Source organism: Thamnophis elegans, chromosome 5, assembly GCF_009769535.1.
Source record: "Thamnophis elegans isolate rThaEle1 chromosome 5, rThaEle1.pri, whole genome shotgun sequence".
Lineage (NCBI taxonomy): Eukaryota > Metazoa > Chordata > Lepidosauria > Squamata > Colubridae > Thamnophis > Thamnophis elegans.
The window spans coordinates 63,945,339-63,961,048 of NC_045545.1; the positions used below are offsets into that span (position 1 = coordinate 63,945,339).

Here is a 15,710-nt window from a genome sequence, read left to right on the forward strand (position 1 = left end):
CAAGGATCGTATAGTGGATTATAGAAGAACTAGATCAGACATCCAGCCCTTGCTTATCAATGGAGACCGAGTGGAGCAAGTGGCTAGTTTTAAGTTTTTGGGTGTTATCATAAAAGAGGATCTCACATTGCAGCACTGGTCAAAAGGACCCAGCAGAGATTATACTACTTGAGACTTCTCAGGAAACAAAAGCTGAATGAAAAACTGCTGGTGACCTTCTACCACCGCACCCTAGAGCAGTGTTTTTCAACCACTGTGCCGTGGCACACTAGTGTGCCGTGACATAGTGTAAGGTGTGCCGTGGGAAAATTACTTTATATATAGTCAATATAGGCACAGAGTTAAAATTTTTTAACATTTTCTAATGGTGGTGTGCCTCGTGATTTTTTTCATGAAAAAAGTGTGCCTTTGCACAAAAAAGGTTGAAAAACACTGCCCTAGAGGGTATTTTAACTTACTGCACCTTTGTATGGTTTGCTAATTGTACAGTGGCAGATAGCACAGCACTCCAGGGGGTTAATGTCATTGCCCAGAGGGTCATTGGTTGCCCTCTCCGCTCTTTGGAAAAGCTTTATAACTCCTGCTGCAAGTTCAAAACATTCTTAAAGATCCATCTCATCCTGGGAACCCTTTTTTGAATTATTACCACCTGGCAGACGGTACAGGATCATAAAAACAGGGACAAATAGGCTGAAAAACAGCTTCTATCCCAGAGCAGTAAACTATATTGAATTATACTGTGTATTGTAATATTAATGCAGAATCAGGGGTTTTCAATTCAATTGCATAGAATGAGAAAGATGTGTGTTTGTGTTTTATTTTTATAGTTATAATGTACACTGAAAGTGGCATTTAATTTCATTGTACAAGGTGCAATAACAATAAAGTAAAGTAAACCTTTCTCTCTTATTACAGAGACCAGTAGATAACATAAAAGCTTGAATTAATCTTTGTATTGTTCTGGTGCTGAGAATAATGGGAGCCTCCAAAATATTTTATAACTGAGTTTGAGTTGCAAAGGTTACAGTGAAAGCAAGACATGAAAGCACAGAGTCTCCAGTGTTTTCTGCCTGTCCCCTTTAGATATGGTATTCTTGGGGCCGAGAATATCATCTTGTGTCATGGAGCTCTCCAAGCTCCATAGCAGGAGCAGATGTTGAAGAGGCCTGGGAATTCTTGGTAAAAAGAAATGTTGTTACTTGCATGCTTTTGATTTGAATAGTGTGCTGCCCCAAGCCTGAGGCTCTTCAAGGAGAAAAGGGTGGGAGAGGATTGGGTGGGTATGTTCCTTGACCCACTTTCCCCTTGAAATTTGAATCCCATGCAATCCTTAATAGATGTAACCTTCTTTGCAGAAGTGCTTTCTTCTGTTGCCAGTGAAGCAAGTTTTTCTCTCTCATTGCAGCCTTTCTGTCTTTGCAGTGGCCTTCAGCACAACTGTATCCACGAAATTGGAGCAGACACCTTTGGGCAGCTCACAGCCCTCCGCTCCCTGTAAGTACAGCCGTCAGAGAGCTCTCAGGGCCTTCTGTGATAGAAGAAAAGAGTCAGGAGATTGTGAACTGAATAAGGCTTTGTGCTCTTGACAAGATTACAGGCTCAATTATATAAAGAATTCTTCAAACAAGTTGGCCTGTTAGCCCATGGTCACCCAACATTTGATCCCAATACAGTTAAGCATAGACTCAGGCCTACAAAAGCACTCTACAAAATGAGTTTAAAATATGACTACAGAATAAGTCTTTCCCACATGGTACTCTCCAGAAATGTTGGATTATAATATATGTTCTCTGATTCTGCAATCATTCGCCAGCATGGCTAGTGATTGTGCTAGATAGCGATTTGGGGAGTGAAAAGTTCCAATCATCGGTAAGACATCATATTGGGGAAAGCTGCCTTTGTTGTGTCATCTCTCTCTCACACATACTCTGTGAAAAAAAACTATGGTATGTTACCTTCTTCAAAATCACAAACAGGAGGAGAAACTGATAATATTTCCAATTTTTATCTACAAAATATTTAATGAACAAGATTCACCATTAATTTGCTAGCCTGTAAACTATTTTAAGTTCTCTGCAAAAAGTAATTACCAGTATATGCCGATTCTTTTAACCCCAAAGCCCCGAGTGTTGATTTCTCTCCCTTTCCCTATACCAGTTTTTGGAATATGGGTTAGAAGATATTTTAATAGCACCACATGACTTATTAGTATTCAAATGTACACAGAGACACACAATCTCTCTCACACCCACTAGAAGTCTAAAGTTTGGGAAAATACAAATGCTCCAGTTTCTAACAGCTTTTCCCAAATGGAATAATAGTAGAAGCAAAAGTGCCATCAGCGGACAATTTGTGTAAGCCGCCATATGGAAAATTACTTCCATGTTCATTGCTCCTTATGCTTCCATATGGTTGTAATTGGACTGAAAATATTTGGATGCCAACTAGATGACATAAATAATCTGTCAGTTACCAAATTTTTGAAGACTATTTGTGGTAACCCTGAACTAGGAAAGGCCATGGTACATGGAAAGCAATAACTATAAAGATGGCATCAAATAATTAGGCCACCTTGACAGTTCCTGAGTTTTCCTTCATTCATCAAATGTGGGGCGCTTCCAGGTATAATGAAAGATGGGGATGGAAAAGAAAATCTGTTGTATCTCCTCACTGAGAGGTCTATCATTAATATCCATTAATTTGTTTTGACCTGGAAATCATTTTGCATGCAAAGGGCACAATTGGGAATAAGAAATCTTTAGAATTTCTGAAAGCAGCTTTGTTATAGAATGTTTTTTCCCCCAGAGAAATTATTTGGCCACCTCAAATAGCTTGTTATGTTACCAGATACTTTATCTTTTTAAATTTATTATTTTTAAAGAATTTTCTACTACATCTAAAACCCAGTGCCAGGCAATTTTGCCACTGCTCATACCAGAACAAGCTGATAGGAATTGTCATCTAAGGTTTAGATGGTACTGTGTTGCCTTCCTCTAATCAATGTCCTTCAAAGCAGATTGCAAGTATTATGTATACCAACTGTATAAACTGTATAAAAAGTGGAATGTAGAAAAAGTCAGGTAAGAAATTATGGTTTCTAAAAATGAGTTTTCAATACAGTTGCAATAAAGACATATGTGGTTAATAAAAACAGATATTCTGCAAAAGAGAAGTTATCATAAATCTTCATGCAAACATGAATTTCTCTGAGCACAATTCAGGAATTGACTTTGACTTTCAAGAAGTTGGCATCCCAATAATTAAATTGAACATATTGGCTTTGGTTATAATGGGTAACTGTGCAAAGCAAACAGGATCAGCATCTATAATCTTACATTTGTCCTCTCTAATGCCTTCTAAATATGTTGAATTATAATTCTAATAATTTTCAGACAATAAAATTGATTAACTATTTATAAAACAATTATTGTACATAAAATCGCTACCTAGAGAGCAGCAAGTTGGAAAAAAATGAATATAAAGCATATTTCCCATCACAATATGTATTTTGCTTTGCAGAGACCTGAGTTGGAATTACATTCAGTTTATCCACTCTGAAGCTTTTCTGATGCTTCATTCCCTCATCAAGCTGTAAGTTACATTGCATAGGACAGATATATGCTCTCCATAGACATTTAAGCCTCAGGGTGATTGGGAAATGCCCAGAAAAAGGCCATGGCAAACCACTTTGGTTTTATTGCTGAGTAAATTATATGGACATATCAACTATTGTAGTCACCTGATGATATTATATGGCGAAGATATAAAATGCATGAACAGAAGGAGAAAAAATAAAAAAAATCTGTTTGGTTTCTTTAAAGATGATGGCTGAAAGTAGAAGATCAGGTACACAAACTGAGTTCCCTAGCTTCAAGGAATCATGGCAAATTTAGGTAGCCTGCATAGAAATAGCAAACTATTAAGCTTCGCCATTTAAGCTGGAGATATTTGGATATAATATTGATACCTTATTGACTGCAAGTTAACTTACAGTAGTTAACTAAGTTAACTTATTGACTTAGTTATTGCTTTTTGTAGAAACTGAAATATAAAGATATCTAAGTAAGCCAAAGGTGTTATGGTGCCACTAGTTCTATAAAAGCCGTGGTTGTAAGGTGAGTGGCCAGTAGGGACTAATAAAATGGTCTACAGTGTATAACGGATCGTTATGCTGATGTTTACCATGTTCTGCAATGTTAAGGTGCTGCAACCATCTATGAGACTAAAAGGAAAACATTAAATCTGTTTATAGAGCCAAGTATTCATATTTCATTTCTAAGATATCAAAACTATGTCACATGAAAGAAGCTATTTTAATCGCTTCTTCCCTTACAGGTTGGCACTCATAGCTGCTTCTTTCTCCATTGAGGTGGAGATAGCATCCAGGAATGGGTTGACCTCATCTGCTCACTGATTGGACTGAGTCTGCCAGTTTCCAGGGCCAAACCACTGATCAGACCTTTCCTGCCTGTCCCCATACAGTACAAGCACAGATTAGTCCCAACTCATCACTGCTATTAATTTATTACCTGGTGTAGCTCTACTTCTAAAACACATACAAAAGCAAAGGTATCAGTTTAGTCAGAATTCTGATAGAAACACATGCTTCTTTCTTGCTTTATTCCCAGCAATAGCCCATCAACTCACCCCCAAAATACTTATTAGCTTTAAAATAATCAAGAACTGAAGGCAAAACTTAATTGAAGCAGCAACTGTATACATGCTAAATCAAATGCTGAGATGCTGCTGCACTGAGTCCCCCACGCCTCTTTCTGTCCATTCCAATGGGTCCTGTGCTTTTGTCTGTCACAGGGATTTGACTGACAATCAATTGGTGATGCTTCCATTGGCTGGCTTGGGTGGACTGACTCATCTGAAGCTCAAAGGCAATCCTGCACTGTCTGAAGCATTCACTAAAGAAAGTTTCCCCAAGATAAGGTGAGCTTCATTTCTAATTTCTGGCTTCCCAGGGACCAAAACTTAATTTACTTCGATCTGACTTTTGCTGTCTATGTCTTTACTAGGCAGTTCCATATAATTCAGTTCAGCTAAAGGTTTGAGCAGCTCCTGCTTGCACTCTGTGTTCATCATTGACTTGAGAAATTGATGAGCCATTGAATGGCTTGTCATGGGCATTATCCAAACTCACACACACAAAGCAATCAGCATGGTAACCTATTAGTCTGATACAAAGAAAGCACCAATTTGGTTATAATACAGGCAGCTAACACATGATTAGTTCTGATTCTATAAAGAGATTTAATGATCTCTGTATTTGCAGGAATATAAATTAATAAACTATGCAAATAGGGCATAGAATTTCCATATTTTATATTCCTGTAAACACAGAGAATACTAAGAGGGCACTTGGATATGATACAAATATATACTTATGTATGCCCATTTAATTGTTTTATCTTTCCCAGGCAATCTTGGGAAATACAGTTCTATAAAAATGGTGCTAGAAATTATCTGTCAGGAATCCTTAACCATATTTACAAAATTAGTTTCCAGAGAGAGGGAGTGATGGTTAAATTAATCAAAATTTATACATTCATACATTTATGCATGCATATCCAGAATCAAAAGAAGCACTTTGGACATCATAACCATTTCTTACCTTTACCAATTTAAATTTCTAGCCCTGAAAAGTTTAAATTTTGAATCATCTGTTTACAATATGTAACACCATGCAAATTCACAACAAAGCAAAACCAAAAAACTAAACCTGACAATGTAAGATTATAAAATACTCATGGTGAATAATTACATTTGAGTGGCTATCAAGAAATGTTCATTCTTCACTAACTTCCAAAAGGCTGTCACTTTTCTATACTCTTGGCAAAGGTCTCCTAAGGAAGTTTATTTCTACACTTCCTGCTTCTTGCTCATTGCCCTTTTTCTGTGTGTTAGTTGGACTGACATGCACAGCATAATCTTAGTCTTCAATATTACTATACTACGTGATATACTGAGAATGCAAAAAAACAACAACACATGAGTATTGTGCTGGGTGTCCATTACATGCAAAGTAATAGATACTGATCTCTTGCATATTTAGAATTATGGTCCTCTGCACCTTTAGTGGTTGTGTGAAAGGAGGGTGATTGATTGTTTGCAAGTCTGCTTGTAAAATACCCATGTAAAATGCCCTTCTACTGTGAGAGTGTCAAAGGGTCAAGATCTTTGATCTGGGAATTCTCCAGCTTAACTTTATCCCTTCCCGTGTTCAATTTGCAAACAAAACAAAGCCACCTTAGTTCCAACATCTATTTCTATGCCCATTTGGGTGCAGAATGGCAGCATGTACCATAACTGATAATCCTATGTTCTTCTTCATAGGGTCTTGGAGGTTCCCTATGCCTACCAGTGCTGTGCCTATGGAGCCTGTGGCAACGTCTTCAAAATCTCCAGTCAGTGGGACCCGGAGGACATGAGTCCTGAGGATGTTGATGGCTACAAGAGGACCCTGGGACTTGATCATTGTAAGATCAAGTTTTGATTTTAGGCTGCTTCTGCCTTTTAAGTTTGCAAAATTTAAGTTTGCAAAATCTGAGGTACAGCTTACAATAACAAATGCAGGAATACTATTGGAAGGGAAAGGCTACCCAAGCTCTTTTTACATGTAGTCCTCGACTTATGATGGGTCACTTAGTGACCACTTGAAGTTATAATCCCCCCCCCCAATCTACTTATGATCAAATTTTGAAGCTATGACAGCTGCACACGCATGCCCTGAGGTAACGTGATCACATTTTGTGACTGGGCAGCCAGCTCACTTTTACGGCTATTTGCAGCCTCAGTTATGTGATTGCAATTTTTTTATGTTTTTTGTCAGTTTCCAGCAAAAAAATCAAAACCAAACCCATAGATTTGTTTAATGACCATGACATTTGCTTAATGACTGCCACACAGAATATCATAAAATTGGGTCCAGTCACATAGGGACCACTTACTGACTGCAACAACTTACAACCATAATTGTGGGCTCATCTACTGTCATAGGTTGAGGACTATCTGTATTTGGGGTATTTATTTATTATTAGAAAGCCAGATTGCTTAAAGCACCAGGAGAGCATGAGTTGAATGAAGCCAGTTGGGTGACTTTGGGCTTGTCATTCTCTCTCGGGATTAGGAAGAAAGCAGTGACAAACTACTTCCAAAACTCTTGCCAAGAAAACTGCAGGGACCTGTCCAGGTAATTACCAGGAGTCAGTGAAGACTGTGCATGTGCACACACATCAGTGGTGGGTTTCAAAATTTTTTAGAACTTCTACTATAGGTGTGGCCTGCTTTGTGGGAGTGGCTTGCCGGCCATGTGACTGGGTGGGAGTGGCTTGCCAGCCATGTGGCCGGGTGGACGTGGCCAACTTGTAAAATGTGGTGAAACTCACTTAACAACGCTCTTGCTTAGCAACCAAAATGTTGGCTCAGAAACTCTGGCATTTGAAGCATGCAAGTCTTAAAGCTGTCAAGTCACAAGACCCTTGCACCCCTAACCCTTTAGAAAAAAAAACCCCCAGGGGTGTTCAAACTTGACAGCTTTAAGACTTGTGTACTTCAACTCCCAGAATTCCTCCTCTCGCTCTTCATCTTGATGATGTGCTGACGGGGGGGGGGGGGCGCGGGGGGGGAGCTGGAACCGTTTCTAAATGGCACTGTAGATTTGTGGAACCTCTTCTATAGAAGAGGTTAGAAGTGGCAGGAACCCACCCCTGACACACATGCACACACACACACAAACACAGACACAGGAATTGAATGGGCAAGTGCTTAGGGGTAAAGGTAGTCTTTCAGACAGGGAGGCCCTAAGGTGCTTAAAACTTCAGAGGTCAGCCTCAGCACTTTAGATGGCGGATAATTGGTAGCCAGCACACCTTGTCCCTATATCTGGTTCCTATTAGAAATCTGGGTAACACATTTTAGACCACTCACATTTTTAAGATGCTTTTTAAAAATAGTCCCATTGCATTCATCAATATGAGTTGTGCCCAAGGTGATGATAATTGTTGCTAAACCAGGTCAGTTCAGGAAGGGTTATAGTTGGCACTAGAGCCATATGTGTGCAAATCCACTCCTAATAGTACTATTACCTGCAAATCCAGTGGCAGCAGAACGCAAAGTGCTCTCTCCAATTGCCAGTCTGTTTGTAGAGAACCGCAACCCCATCCAGAATAAGCTTTCTCCTTAACAACAATACTTCCGCCTTATTTAGATGTCCTTTCAGCACAGCCTTTAAGGCAGACTCCCTGGCAAACAGGACCAGAACTACTGGAATAAAGTATATAAGCAGTCCTCCACTTGCGATCACAATGGAGATCAAAATTTCTGTTATTAAGCAAGGTGGTTGTTAAGTGAGTTGTGCTCAGTTTTATGAGCAATTGCTTTTTTGCCACAGTTGTTAAGAGACTCACCACAGCTGTTAAATGAGTCATACTGTCATTAAGTGAATCTGACTTAGGCAAAGATTGCGAGTGGTAATCCTATGACCCCAGGGAGCTGCAACTGTTGTAAATACATGCTGGTTGCCAAGCACCCAGATTTGGATCACATGACCATGGGATGCTGTGTGTATGTTGTAAGTGTGACGACTGGTTATAACTCACTTTTTTCCATTATAGCAATAGCACTAGCTATAGCACTTATATATTCACAGTGCTTTACATTCCTCTCTAAGCAGTTTACAGAGTCAGCATTTTTACCCCAACAATCTGGGTCCTCATTTTACAGACTTCAGAAGGATGGAAGGCTGAGTCAACCTTGAGCCTGGTGAAATTTGAACTGGCGAATTGCAGGCAGCCGGCAGACAGCAGAAGTGGCCTGCAGTACTGCATTCTAACCACTGCGCCACTGCGGCTCCTATAACTTTGAATGGTCATTAAAAGAATGGTTGAACACCAAGGATTACCTGTAAATGATTATCACACCATCTGTACACTTCCACTGCTTCTGTAATGTTTATGACTAGTCTCAGTCTTTTATCACAACTTCTGTACATGTACTTCAAAAGAAAGACTTAGATTCACTTCAGAAAAAAAGTCTATATAACTAGATGCCTTGTGACTACTAGGTAGAAGATTTGTCTAGTATGCAAATCCTTCTGTGGTGGTGGAGGATTTCTATGAAGTTGCAAGAGACATGCAAAAACATTGATGGAAGTATATGAATTCTCAAACCACCACATTGATTGTTTGTTTGTGGCATGACATGATTGCATAAACATGCAGCCCACACACGCGCCCAGTATCTAGACTGAGAGTGGACTTGAAATGAGAAACTTATTTGATGCAGACTACTGGGGAGAGAGGACTTGCTAACCCTCGCTCCTTTTAGATCCTGTTTTTAAATTGTGACCTAAAGTATAATGGTCTTATCATACTATATTAATATATTATATTATAGCTATGGGAACAGTTTCTCAAATTTGGACAGATATGGTTCCAAGATTGAAGGGATACACCTCTGCTTGCAATCTGATTAATGGTTTCTGGGTTTGATTAGAATTTATATTTAATTGGTAGTCTTGTGTTATCATAAACTTCCCCTGTCTAGCCCCTTGCTCTATATTTTTTGGAGATGAAGAAATAATAATAAGAGCTGTGGTGGCACAGTGGTTAGAATGCAGTATTCCAGGCTGGCTCTGCCCACTGCCAGGAGTTTGATCCTGACTGGCTCAAGGTTGACTCAGCCTTCCATCCTTCTGAGTTCAGTAAAATGAGGACCCAGATTTTTAGGGGCAATATGCTGACTCAGTAAACCGCTTAGAGCAGGACTGTCAAACTCCCAGCCCAGGGATCAGATGCGTCATGTGTTGGCCACGCCTATGCCTGGTTTAGTGAAGGGGAAAAAAGTCCCGATACATCATGTGATGACACCGTGACAACATGAGTTTGACACCCCTGCTGTAGAGAGTACTATAAAGCATTATGAAGCGGTAAATAGTCATTGCTACTTTTAAAAATAGGATATCTAGATATCTGCTCCAGTTACCATTTTCCCCTATTGTAGGTTGATTGACTATATAGGAATGCCTTATACTCATTCCTCCCTTAATTCCTATGTCTTGATTTCAGGGACAAAGAATATACGGTAGTGCTTGCAGATAGTTCAGTTACTTGATGGTTTGTGTAGATATGAGCATGTTGATGTAGGAATTAATTCCCATTCTTTGGGAAACAGAACGCCCACTTTGACTAGAATCACTTTTTCTTTTGTCACCTTCCAGCACTATCAGTAACTTTGTAGTATCAAGGAGCCCATTAGTTTATCATCTACAGTGGAGTCCTGTGGTTCTGCATCTGCTTGCCAATGACTGGGAAGAAGGGTTTGCTCTCTTCTCTTCCTGGAAAATCTTTAGTTCAGCCACAGTCAGAACTAGAAAACAGAGTCGATTCAAGCCAGCAAAAGAAGGGGTCTTACACATAGTGTGCATCAGACCATTGAGTCTTGCTATGCATTCAATAGCATACAAGGTCATTTTTTGCTCGCGAGTTCAATGGGAGCTCTGTATAGCTCCCTTTGTATAACTGGGCTGCTTTTCTGGCAGGATGTTTGTGGGAAAAGAATATGCACCTTTTCTAAAACTGCCCCAAATCATGTTCTCAACACCTTCAAGAAAATAAACAGCAAAGTCTAGACTACTGGGCAACAGGTCCTTCTCTGGGTGCCAGCATCTTACTAGTTCGGCTGAGGTGGCTCTGGGTTTACCTTTGTAAGGCAGTAGCAGTGACCTGAAATTCAGTCTCCCTCTCTCCCTCCCTCTCCCTCCCTCCCTCCCTCCTCCCCCCCCCTCTCAAACCTCCTGGAAATATTCATCATATTATGTATTGTGTAAGTTTTCTCTTGAAGACAGAAAACTAACTTCACTGGAGGGGAAAATACTTAATGGTAGGATTTACATCATTTTATTGACAAAAGTAGAAAATCTACAGAAACAGCTTTTCATTCATTCCAGAATAAGGAAAGAAAGTTGCACCTAATGAACGTCTGTACCTGGACTAGCACTGATGATGTAACCTAGTTTGGGAAATGAAATGTCTGCAAGAAAACAACCAAGCTCAGAGAGCACCAAGGATATCTCATTTCAACCCTGAACTATAAATATTCTCTTTATTGGAGTCTATACCTGTGAAATACATAGTTCATTTACTAACCTATGTCACAGGAGTCACTTCTAGAATTGGAGCTAAATTGTTGAAGATTCAGAACTAGTGGTTCAACCCTATCTTAAGAAAACTTTCCAGAAGTGATATGCTACTACTATGGAACTACCCAATGCCCTTATCATAAAATCTAAAATTAAAGATTAGAAAATGTTCACAAGGCAAGCTAGAAAATTAAATATGACATGCACAAAAATACTTTTTTTAATTAAAGAAAAAAATATGGTTCTAGATTTCCTGGGATATATTTAAAGAATTCTGAAAGTACTTTCTCTTTTGTTCTGACTTAGAATTCTTCTAACATGTCCCTTTAGAATTAAGCAACAAAATTTCAGGGGGGGGGGGACACACAACAGAAATATCCTTTGATTCCTGCCAATTTGGTATTAAGGGACCAACTGTAGCTATATCTCCTTTGAGACTGCAACCTTTTAATGCTCTACAGAGTAGTTATTTTATGGATGTAACTCTATAGAAGTAATTTTTCAATAAAAGATAATTTCCTAGTCTGGAAATTTGTTTTTGTCCTTTTATTTTTAACAATTATTATATATGTTTAGTTTATTTTCAGTTTCCTAGCATGGTAAGTCATGAACATATTTTTTTTCAAGAAGAGCTGTCGTATAATACAGCAGAGTTGACATTTATGTCACTTCAACAGCCATGGTTTTAAGAAAAAAAAAGGAAAATGTTTCATTCTAAATATAAAAACAAGTTAAGTTTCAACATGCTTGTAATTCTTCCTTTATTACTGTTTAGATGACTTAGACATGGATGACTTCCAGGCAGACCCTGATGATTCAAAACTTCGTACCAAGATCCAATGTACACCCAGCCCTGGTAAGAACATTACTAAAATACATACAATATAATTTACAACAATTACGCAGGTTTGACACCCCTGATCTAGCCCACAATAACCTGGAAATAAAAGGGGCATGAAAAGGTGCTACTGTGAAGAATAAGAAATGTATTTGTCACTGCATTAAGAATAATGCAATGGTAATGAATGCAACAATTTGATTACCTTTTTTATATACAGCAAAAATTTAACTTCTAATATTGGTGGGGGGGGGGGTGAGGAATCATGTCACAATAAGCCCTAAGACATACTTTAGAAATCACACACAATACAAAACGAAACCACACTTTGACATAGCACAAAGCGTAAACACCGCATCTGTTGAAATCACAGATGAAAATAAACAGATTTTTCAGTAATCTAGAAGAGTTTTTATTCTTCTATTTATTTGTTTCTTCCTACAATTAGTGGAAGCCAAATGCAATATCCCAAATGAACCGTTTTTCTCTGAAAGGTCAGCTGCAAAACTTTGATTGCAGCAATGACCTTAAAATGGTGAATTAAGACAATTTACCACGGCTCTGCTTTGTGCCTTTGGCCTCGGAACAGCTGCTCTCTATTTTGGTAACCTTCTGTTGGCATCGTCGTCATCATCTGTAAAAGCAAGTGAGACGATATGGATAAGACATTTTTTGAATGGGTGCTCAGCAGTTTTTGTGCCACTTATTGTTGCAGTGAATTTTCCTTCCTTTTAGTCATTTGGCTCCTTCTTTCTTTCCAGGTCCTTTCAAGCCCTGCGACCATCTGTTTGAAAGCTGGGTTGTTCGCCTGGGTGTCTGGTTGATCATGCTGGTTTCTGTGCTGTGCAATGGGCTGGTTGCAGTGGTTATCTTCGCCTCGCCAGGCTATCTGTCCCCAATCAAGTTTATCATTGGATCCATTGCTGGAGCCAATATGTTGATGGGGATATACTGTGCTATTCTAGCGTTTGTGGATGCAGTCACCTTTGGTCATTTTGCAAAATACGGGGCCAGGTGGGAGATGGGTGCAGGGTGCCAAGTGACTGGATTCCTGTCTGTTTTCGCATCAGAAGCTTCCATTCTTCTCTTAACCCTTGCTGCCGTGCAGTGCAGCTTTTCAGTATCATGCATGCGGACGTACAGGAAAGCTCCTTCCTTTGGCACCATCAAGGCAGGTGCCCTAAGTTGTCTTCTCTTCTCTTCAGTGGCTGCAATGTTGCCCCTCTTCTCCATTGGGGAGTATGGGGCGTCCCCTCTCTGTCTGCCCCACCTGCTTCCTGATGGGAAACCTTCCATGTTGGGTTTCATGGTAGCTTTGGTGCTAGTGAATACGCTTTGCTTTCTCATTATCACTGGGACGTACATCCGCCTCTATTGCAACCTGCTGAAAGGCGAATTTGACTCTGTATGGGACTGTGCTATGATCAAACATGTTGCTTGGCTCATCTTCACCAACTGCCTTCTTTACTGCCCGGTGGCTTTTCTCACCTTCTCTTCTATGCTTAGCCTCATTCTCATCACCCCCGAAGTCATCAAGTCTGTGCTCTTGGTGGTGCTACCCCTGCCAGCCTGCGTGAATCCCTTGCTTTATTTACTCTTTAACCCCCATTTTAGAGATGATTTGTGCCTTTTGAAGCAGAAGAGTCAGGTCCAGGAAAGCTGTGCCCAGTCCTGTATTTCTGAGGATACAGAGAAGAGCTCATGTGACTCATCTCAAGCTCTTGTTCCTTTCTCTGATATGGATGATATATTTAAAGCACCGGATCTCTTTAGGCTGCCTCCTAGGCGTTCCTCGGTTCTGGATGCCTACAGCTTCTCCTCAGTGACTTTGATCCCTTGCCAGCAAAAAGCAGGTGCCAGAGGACATGTCAGTGGCTTCTCCACCCAAGCTTCCTACCTTGCCGACGATGATCTGCTAATTGCATCAGAAGCCAGAGAACAGGCAAAGAGCAACCTTTGGATTGCCTTGTTCCCTAAACCACCTTCGCCAGCCTTCACATCTCATTTATAAGAGCCAATCCACATTCTCTCAGTAAATGAATGAATCATACAAGATCCTCTCCTGGAGACACCAACAGCTTGGGCAAGTGGCTCTTCTAGGAGGAAAGGTGACTCACTGCATTTCTTCTTCTCAAAACAAGGTCAACAAAATCGCATCAATTCCTTTGCAGCCTAGCCTGCTGGGGTCTGCCTCCTCCTCTCCTGCTGCAGCAATGTGAAACCTGATAAGGATATTCCTAGCTGCCTAAGAAATTAAGGCACCCCAAATAAAAGTTCATAATTATTGTGTATCTATATACAAGTCCAAGAAAAATAGCAAACCCAGGATAACAAGAACTCTGGCAATTCTGCCCTTTTTAGGAATTACGCTGTTCTATAGCTCTTAGTTTTTATGATAGGTGGATCACTTTAGTTGATGAATCTATCTATCTATCTATCTATCTATCTATCTATCTATCTATCTATCTATCTATCTATCATCTATCTATCGATCGATCTATTTATCTAAATGGTTGTGTGTGTGTATGTGTGCATGTTCCAGCATAACTGTGGAATGCCTCAAGCAATTTCAACCAAACTTGGTACACAGATGAATTACTCTCTGGAAAAAATATTGTGGGAGTAAGACACCCCTAACACCCCTCGGGGTGTATGTTCTGTTAAGGTACAGCCTGTTGTGTGTTAAAATGACTTATAGTGTACTGTTGTAAAATAGCTTCTACTGTACAGTGCAGTGGAGTTCCATGGTAATGGGCCCACAGTACTCCATAAGGGGGCTCCCTCTGGTAAGGGGGAAAATCCAACATTAGAAATTATGTTTGGTCCAGACATTTCCCCCTATAAATCCATACCTAGGCAACATCGGGTTATCAACTAGTATCAAATAAAAAGGACTGAATTGAGTAGAAACATCAAGAAAACAATGTGATTTCAGTTCCATTCCCATGGTTTTTAACTAAAAAGCAACCTTTACATAGCGATGTCTCTGTCTCATAACAATCTTGTCATCTTTTAGAACTATTGTCAAAAAAGCACATGAATCATAAACAGATTACCCAATCATGTTTATCCAATCCAATGTGTGACTGCATATGTATCCACCTGTAGAAACAGAAAAAAATTCCACATAATAATAATCATACAAGGAGACATAGCCACTTTAATCAGTCAAAAACCATGCTTCCTACATGCTCCTACATGTAACTAAGCATGTATTTAAAAGTGTTTAGAACCACTAGGAATCAAATTGTAGTGATAAAATCAAATAAATAAATGATTCAACAAATAAAGCAGTGATGGTGCAGTGGTTAGAATGCAGTATAGCAGGCTAACTCTGCCTATTGCCTGGAGTTCGATACTGATCGCCTTCCATCCTTTCCAGGTCAATAAAATCAGGATCCAGATTGTATGGGACAATATGCTGATTATGTAAACTGCTGTAAAGAGTTTTATAAAGCACTATGGAGACATATATAAGCCTAAGAGTTGGTACTACTGGTATTGCTAGGACAGTGACCATTCATAACAAACTCAACTAGCCTAAGGTTTAAGCTTGAACATAGTGCTATGAAAATTTGGTTTAGAACATTTAATTTTTAATTGCTTTTTTTCCATTTAAGACTGGAAAAGTCATTCATTATCATCAGAGCAGCATAGGATAATCTAAAGCTAGATCCCTTTATATTCAATTGAAGCCTCTACAGCAGTGTTTCTCAACCTTGACAG

The 15,710-nt window shown here is 39.5% G+C and overlaps 1 protein-coding gene across 1 annotated transcript in view; it reads left to right on the forward strand.

Annotated features, from left to right (window-relative positions):
* LGR6 (leucine rich repeat containing G protein-coupled receptor 6) overlaps nucleotides 1-13,995 on the forward strand; it is a 133,481-nt gene extending 119,486 nt beyond the window's left edge. The window contains exons 11-16 of the mRNA XM_032218588.1: nucleotides 1,423-1,494; nucleotides 3,520-3,591; nucleotides 4,813-4,938; nucleotides 6,343-6,485; nucleotides 11,922-12,002; nucleotides 12,746-13,995. Coding sequence (XP_032074479.1) covers nucleotides 1,423-1,494; nucleotides 3,520-3,591; nucleotides 4,813-4,938; nucleotides 6,343-6,485; nucleotides 11,922-12,002; nucleotides 12,746-13,995 — 1,744 coding nt within the window. The remainder of the gene's footprint in view (nucleotides 1-1,422; nucleotides 1,495-3,519; nucleotides 3,592-4,812; nucleotides 4,939-6,342; nucleotides 6,486-11,921; nucleotides 12,003-12,745) is intronic.
* Nucleotides 13,996-15,710: the final 1,715 nt, after the last annotated feature.